This window comes from Branchiostoma lanceolatum, chromosome 12 (assembly GCF_035083965.1).
Source record: "Branchiostoma lanceolatum isolate klBraLanc5 chromosome 12, klBraLanc5.hap2, whole genome shotgun sequence".
Lineage (NCBI taxonomy): Eukaryota > Metazoa > Chordata > Leptocardii > Amphioxiformes > Branchiostomatidae > Branchiostoma > Branchiostoma lanceolatum.
This window is the reverse complement of record NC_089733.1, coordinates 712,572-720,974: the sequence shown is the minus strand read 5'-3', so window position 1 is coordinate 720,974 and position 8,403 is coordinate 712,572. Positions and strand designations below refer to the sequence as shown.

The 8,403-nt window shown below is 38.7% G+C and overlaps 1 protein-coding gene across 3 annotated transcripts in view; it reads right to left on the bottom strand.

The window, feature by feature from the left end:
* The window catches only part of LOC136446302 (mucin-4-like), a 118,544-nt gene continuing 110,141 nt past the window's right edge, over positions 1 to 8,403 (bottom strand). For 2 of the 3 annotated variants that reach the window (XM_066444643.1, XM_066444646.1), the window contains 6 exons: positions 7,019 to 7,120; positions 6,273 to 6,414; positions 4,599 to 4,697; positions 4,373 to 4,465; positions 1,660 to 1,779; positions 1 to 1,193 (listed from right to left, as the gene is read on the bottom strand). In XM_066444643.1, the coding sequence (XP_066300740.1) occupies positions 1,161 to 1,193; positions 1,660 to 1,779; positions 4,373 to 4,465; positions 4,599 to 4,697; positions 6,273 to 6,414; positions 7,019 to 7,120 (589 nt within the window). In that variant the 3' untranslated portion in view covers positions 1 to 1,160. The remainder of the gene's footprint in view (positions 1,194 to 1,659; positions 1,780 to 4,372; positions 4,466 to 4,598; positions 4,698 to 6,272; positions 6,415 to 7,018; positions 7,121 to 8,403) is intronic. The other variant, XM_066444645.1, reaches the window with a different exon arrangement.

Below are 8,403 nucleotides of genomic sequence, written 5' to 3'. Positions count from 1 at the left end.
TTTGAATGTTTAGAATACTTTAAGTTTGGTCCTCAGTCAGTAAAGTGGGTTAGGGTACTCGGATACTTTATTCACTCATATATGAAAAAACACAAAGTTCTGTTATTAAATGACGTTATTAAATGACAGATACTGGTTACATTTTGTTGTTTTATGTTGTATTCATTCACCTAACAAATAACATGGGCTAATCCCCTGCTCTCCCAGAGATTTAAACAAAATTAAATGATACAGAATATTACATATTCAGCTCCTTGACTATTATAATGAATAATCCATATATCATCACATTGCACAAGCACTTATTGTCAATCAGTTAGAAATACAGGCTTGACTATTGTACATGAATCAGCCATATGGTACAAGCATGGTTGGTAAAGTGATAGTGTACAAAGTCATATATATATAATTATTATATTAGGACGACGATGTCATGATGATTTGAAGCTTGAGACTACAGAGATGCTGTAGACCCATGTCAGTTAGCAATGCTGGTGAATTACAATATCCACACATGCATGCCCAATTCATCAGTAAAATATTAAGCATTATCCAATGCATGTATTTGATTGATCAGATAACTTTCATGATTTTAGATCGCAGTTTCAAGAAATTATTCAAGAACATGCAAAGAAACATTCTCATATTGTACTGGTCCCTTATGAATTTGAGCCAAAACAAATCATAGAAGTTTTCATTGGTTAATCATCATTTACGTAATAATATTCATAATTCTTACCCTCTATTTGGGGTAAAAGGAACATACAATATATGACTGAAATGAAGCTATGATCAAACACAAATGAGCTGCATCTAACCATGAAAGTTGACTTAATTGATTTCCTTCCCTTCACACATTCCTGCTGTGTGCAAACATGTAGTACTTTTATGGCAGACTTCAAATACATGAACAATGGCACATTCATTTTTCCGCTGCCACTGTAAATCAGGAAAATTCATTATGCTATCTAAATTTTCATCATGATCATGAAAACAACGTTGTAAATTCCTATGACATTTTCTGATTGTACTGTCAGATATGCCTCAAGTATATGAATAATCTGTAATTAATAAAAGACTGAATAATCATTCATCATCATCTTGATGTTGGTCATTTATGCACTTGGTGTGTCCTGCAGGCCTGGACTGTTGCGATGTTATCACAGAACAGACTGGAAGTTGTATGTGACCTCCTGGGGAGGGGGGTGGAGAGCATCTTAATAAAAAATTCAGAATGCAAAGGATTTCATAAAGCAACTTTGTGACATGAGAATTGTGAAAAACAACAATCTGAACCATAGTCATGAACAAAAATTTGTAGATGAGTTAAATGCAGTGACAGATTTCTTGGCTAATTAAAATTTTCTGAGAATAGCTATACAGTCACTGTGTTCGTCGCTGCAGGGTGGTTAAACATGTACAGAGAGACCAATTCAGATTCACATTCATAAAATTACTCCTGTACAAACTTACATGAGAATGAGAATTCTATTTGCCTTGGACTAAAATCACAAGACATGCCTTCAACCTACATGTATTGGCTGTTATGTCACCTGGATCTTAGCTTGACAGAGCAAAATCCAAAAACACCAGCAAACTTTAAACTGAAGTGAGCTGTATGGGGATTTCTGAATGAGAAGACTGATCAGTGTGCATTACCTGTGTCCTGCTAACAGACGGTTGGCTCTCTCTGGGCCTGTGTCTGGGCCGGCCATGCCTGATGCTGTCAGACAGAGACTGCAGGTTGGGGATGGACGGGTGACCCCAAGAACTCCAACTCTGGAAGGAAACAAATGACATTATCATTTCAGCACTCTTTTTAGAAATTAAAGGAAATTTAAGTATTCCAGACTTCTTAGTACTACTGTTAGTAGTAATACACACTTTTATGATCAAGTTATCACAAACACATTTTTCACACAGTTCCATAAATAAGACTTGGAGAAATAAATGTTTGACGATTCCTTCAGTCATGACTACAGATATGTATCATGACGAAGATGCAAAAAAACACATTAATTCAGTACTAGCATTGACCTATTGAAAGTAGTCTAGGCGATTGGTGCCAAATATAGCTTAAATTGTTCAAATTGTGGTAAAAGCATGAAACTTGGTATGCTGAATCCTGAGTATGTACTTGATATTGTCAAGGGTGGAGCCAATTCGAAAAGCATGTTTCTTAGCAACAGTTGCTAAGAAATTTCCCCTAAGAAATAGCTACATTTTTTGATTCTGTGACATGATACTTTATTCTAGAAGGCTAATCTTTGGCAAAGACATGCAACTAAAAACTCTTCCTGATATGCTTGAGGCTTTCACCAAGATTGACGACATTCAGACAAGTATTACACAAGTTATGCTGCTATATTTTCAATTTGGGACATATTTTCCTAATTTGCCTACATTTCCATAAAGAGCCCAAGAACCATGACATCTCACCTGGATCATAGTACATCATACCTTAGATTGAGACAGTACCAAACTATCATTCTATGGCACTAAACTACCAATGTACAGGGTATGCTCAAAGTTTGTTTTTCTTCAGGTTTCTAGACAACAGGATATCTAGACACTAGCTCTTTAGTGTACTGGTTGCCAAGGGAAAATGTTGCCTAGCAACAATTGAAATACAAAAGAATGTTTATATTTTGACATGTTTTTGTACTATTGAGTATATATGCCAAGTTGCAAACTTTTATCTTAAAGTTTATTCAAGCACTTTTATCTAGACAACATCTATAATGGACACGTTCCCCAGAAAGTGCGAAATGGAACGAAATGGAAAGAAATGGAAAGAAATGGAACGAAATGGAACAATATGTAACATTATGAAATGAAAAACCAGTAGATAGCGAAATATATGGAACGTTGTAACAGGCGGCGGCACGAAATTTTGAATGGGGGGGCAAGATAATTTGAGATGAAATGTCACTAAGACAAGAGCCGTAGGCGCGACAATACTAGGGGGTCCGGGGTTATGCTCCCCTGGGAAATTTTGAAATCTAGACCCTCTGAAATGCTATTTCCTGCATTCTGAGGGGCAAATTTTGCTGGAAGAGTAAGCTAAGTTTAATGAAATATCGCTATTTGTAAAAACAAAAAAATGCAGAAGGGTTTCAGTTTGATTTTTTCGGGAACGGCGCCCTCCTGACATATTTTTTTGCCAGAGGCTCCCACAGGAAAATTTGAAATTCTTGACCAATTGAAACGCTGTTTCCTGAATTCTGAGGGGCAAATTTTGATGGTAAAGTAATCTAACTTCAAGTTTATTGACATCTCTATATTGTGAAAAAAATACAGAAGGGTTTCAGCTTGAGTTTCGGGGGACGACACCTTCCCGACATATGATTTTTCCGCCAGAGCGCGACATTGAAAACTTTGACCAATTGAAACGCTGTTTCCTGAATTTTGAGGGGCAAATTTTGCTGACAAAGTAAGATAAAAAGGTAAATGACATCTCTATATGTGAAAAAATTCAGACGGGTTTCAGCTTGAGTTTTGGGGTGCGACGCCCAACATATTTTTCTCTCAACGTTCTCCTCCGTGAAAATTTTGAAATCTTGACGCCCTGAAATGCTTTTACCTGAATTTTGAGATGCAAATTTTGCTGATAGATTGAACAAATACAGAAGGGTTTCAGCTTGAGCTTTGGGGGGCGACATCGTCCCAACAGATACTACGTCGGAGAAAATTTTGAAATCTTGACCCGCTGAAACAGTATTTCCTGCATTTTGAGAGGCAAATTGTGCTGGTAGAGTAAGCTAAGTTAAGAAAATCTCTGTTAGTGAAAAGATTCACAAGGGTTTCAGCTTGATTTTTTGGGGGGCGATGCCCCCCCAACATATTTTTCGGGGGGGCAGGCCCCCCTTGCCCCCCCTGTGCCGCCACCACTGTACAGTAACATTCACAGTAGACCGGAACAGGAAGCATTTTAAATACAGAAGTGAGTGGTAAATGAAGAGAAAATTTCTAGTAAAGAAATCTATTTAGGCAACCAAAATGTATCAAACAGTCTGGTCCAAAACAATGCGTTCGTGTGCTATATGGATATTTTATCAGTCCACACCGTGAAAGTGAACGTGAGAAAACGTATTCTCCAATCAGATGTTTGGGAGTGCCAAAAGCGTAAATATCGGTTGAAAAAGCATATGCACTGGGACATGATCTGGGCCATGATTCAGTGGAGGGAGGGAAACATAAAAAACCCAACCACCTGCCCCCCGTTCCAAACCTCTCATTGTCCTTTAAACGTTGTTGAATAGATACAGTGTAGTATTACGTAATTTCAGTTTTCTACCATAACTGGAAGAAAGTCAGGGAGATTCTTGAATGACCTGCCCTTGTAACTCAACACGAATCAGTCCAGTCTTACCCCTGAGGTGTCATTGCTGGTGGTTTGTGATCCATAGCCCATAATAGCAGACTTCTCTGCTGGAAGTCCAATCATCCTGGTGCTCAGATTCACCTGAACATAAAGAATCCGTCAGCTATTGCAAGCACTACCTAGTATATATGATATATAACAGTAGATTCTGGCCAACAAATTTGTAAAGACTTTGTATTTGAGCTGCTGTCGCCATGTTTGCTGTGTGTTTTACCTGTGGGTAGTGAGAGCTGTCAGGCCTGGTCACCTGGTACACAGGGTTGGATGGACCAGAATGGCCATGAGTGTCCGGAATGTGGGCTCTCTTGATCGTCTACAAAACACCAAGAAATTCATCAATAACCAGCTGATAACAACACAAAAAGATCACGTTACTAAGGAAAACATTCAGTAAGACATACCAACTACATGTACATGTAATAATTGTCCAAGAAATCACCCAAAGCTTGTGAAAGAGTTTTTGTGTCTGCAATGTGTTTCAGTATTTGACTGTCATGTGTGACAGTTAAGAGTCAAGATCTTGACATGTAAACAAGCATGAAAAATCCATATGGTGTGTTGATGCAAAATCTGGTGTCTATACATACAATGCAATTGGTGGACAGCCCAAACGCAAACTACATTGTATCTGATGAAGTCCTGACATTAAGTTAATGTCCACTTGAAGGTTAAATGATCTGATATTAATCTTTCCACGTTCAGTCAGTGATACACATGTTTGGAAAACACAAACAAGCAAAATAAAGAGAGACTACGTAACCGTTTATCAAAATGCACTTTCACCTTGAGTTTGCTTGAGCCACTTTTGTTTAATGTATTATAAGGAAGCTGAAATTTCATATAATTATAACATACAATGTATCACTTATATGTCACATTGCTATTCTCATTTATGAACAGTCAATTTTTCTTTTAGGGTAGAGTGAGGTATGATAATGGAATCTGAGTTGAATTCAGAGTTTGGTTATCAGGGTCCTAAATATGGCCTGTTAAATGTGACACTGTCTTCATTACAGACTGAGACTTTCCATAAACAAAGAGGAATGTGACTTGTCACACTAACATGTATTTGGTATTGAAAGACTTATAACTGTGCCATCTTTTGTTCCTCTTTGTTATATTTCACTCCAGACCAATGATACATTGTATTGAATAGAAAATCTAGTATATAATTTTTACAAAATTTGGAAACCGCAACTTGGACATCCATTTGAATTGATTACACATGTCCCGTGAGTTGATTTGGGGCAGTGGCGTAACCTGCAAAATATGATCATCATCGTAGTCTATTGGGCACAGCGCCTGGCAAATAGACTCCAGGTACAAAAGACCAAAGCTTCAAGCCATTTCCACCGCTCCGAGGCATGATTTCTAACCACAACGGCAGGATTTCCTACTGTGCCGTGCCTGGATTTCTAACCGTGCCGCGGCATAATTTCTTACCGCGCAGCGCAAGGATTTCCAACCACACCGTGGCTTAATATTTAGTTTTAGGTAAAACTGACAAATGAATTTAATCAAAGACAAGTACATGAATGCACAATTGCTTGCTAGAAGGAAATTGAAATTTTGTGGTAATCTTTGAAACTGGCTTTTGCCACTCAAAAACATTTCCTGTATTGTTATACATGTCCCAGCTAGTACAACAATTTTTTCTGTCTTCTTTACTAGTATTGGTTGATGGTCTAAATACAAAACTTTTTCTTCTGAAGAGACCCCCCCAACATTCAAACAAGGTCATTCGTTCAAATGTAAAATTGAGGGATTACTGTTATCATTTCTTCAGCAAATCCTATACGACTTCCGGGCTAATTTTGTTTGGCAGAAGCTATAGATTAATTTGTACGAGAAATGAGATCAGAGGATTTGTTTACAAACAGCATCTGACCAGATTAGGTGTTCTCTTCAGCACTTCCACCAGGTGCACCATCCTCGCCTCCTCAGCCTGTCTCCTCACATCCTCAGCCTGTCTCCTCACATCATCAGCCTGTCTCCTCTCCTCCACAGTCAGCATGCTCTCATTAAGTTGGCTGGGGAGAAGATCAAACCACTGAATCACATCACATTATATCACAGAAAAAAAGAATGATATCTTTCTCCAAAGTTTCTGACATATCCACCCTTGCAGTTACAGAAGAAGCTACTTGGGGGCCGATAACTGCACCACTTTTTCCTAACGTCAAATGCTATCTGCCACCAATGAAGACAACAGCATGTCCAAAACAAAATATACAAATCAGAAAGTTCCACTGCAGTAGCAAGGAAAGCTGCTAGAAGGTCCCAAATCAATGTTGACCTTTGTCTATCCACATATATTGTGTACTAAATCTCATTGCAAATTACAATCCATCCCTTTTTGTAGCTTCCTGCATGTAGGTTATTGCTGGTTAAGTGTGTAGAAACACATCGGCAAACAAACACCAGAAACAGACACCAGAAACCTGAGTTCAAAGATCTCTTACCTCCGTGAAACATTTAGGGTTTATTTAATGGAGGTAATAAAAGGTATATAGCTGTCTGAATAGGGGTATTTGACAAAGAATGAAGATACAATCTTTTGTGGCAAACAGACATCATCAAAGTTAAGTCCTCTGATAAAAAAAAAACAATACGTCATGCCAACTCTTCACTTACCCATCATGCCAGAGTGAATCCCACTCCATGTCAGGGTCCCTGCCGAGGAAGGTGTTGGGCAGGTAGCGCAACCCACGGGGCTCACGGAAACCTATAGGCTCCCTACATGTCAGAATGATGTGGAAACATTACAGGACTGGATTATGTAGATATTGTATGACTGAGAATAACAACTGGAAAGTACTGAACTGTATAAACAGTGATCTCAGCTTCATGCCTACTTGGAATGCAATCAAATCTATATGATACCAGTCTGGAACTGAAAATATCTATTCAGCACTCTGGGTAACATTGAAATGAATGTTTTGTGTGGGTACCCATTGACAGCCAAACACTGTCTTTTAGAAGGGTGGGAATTAGAAGGTGGGAATATTTCAAAATTAGGAAGGGTGGGAATATTTCAAAGCATCATTCAAGTTAGAATATTCTTGCTGATGTAACAGCAGATCAATTATCAATCCATCACATTTCAGAATCCATCTGTCAGTAAAAATTGAGCTCTGGTATGCAAATTCTTTCTAGTGCTTTGCAAAAATGATACAACGGAAGGGCATACAACAGAAAACCTTGTAATTTTGAGCTCACAAAGATTGCATGTTGCAGCAAGTTCATCAATCTTCCGGTAAGTTTTCGTGCCGTCTACTCGAGCCGTGGGAGGGCGGCAGCGGTCAGAATGACAAGGAATCCTACTTAATGTCCTCACATTACATATTCATCATCACAGTTAATAAAACTAATAAACTGTCCATTGATGACAACAAACATGCCTTGAAATGTGCCTCTTTTGAAGTACAGCACGACTTTGTCACGCTATCTAATCGGCCTTCCGAACTCATGTCAAACAGGTTACATTTTTAATATGTAACCCGCGACATTCCCCTATTCTGAAAATGCTCGCATCCCAATTACAGCAAGACAGATCCAAAGGACCATACCAACAGCCTCCACGTGGGGACATACATTGGGGAATCAGTAGCCTTCTGTATATAGCCTTCAGATGAGAAGCCATCTGTGCAAAAAAAGTATTTTCAGTCCTTGGCATACAAAGCAACAGATCAAAAGTTTCAAAGAATGTCATAACCGTGCAGTGGAACAGTAGAATGGACTTGCCGCTGGTTGATGTGTTTTTAATATGGAGATGTTTTGATCGCTGCATTATATATGCCGATCGTGACTGTTGTTGCCGCTGAAACCTTGTATGTGGCTTCTGATTGATACGGAGCTGTTGTTGTGACTATGAAAATCATTGATAAACAGCCTTGTTGTGTTATTGTGATGGATTAATATGTCACTAGGAATAGAATCCCAAGGGCTTGCTTACTTGCTTATCCCAAGGGACTTGCCATCAGGACGCTATGATGACGTCATCATAGGGTGGAATTAAA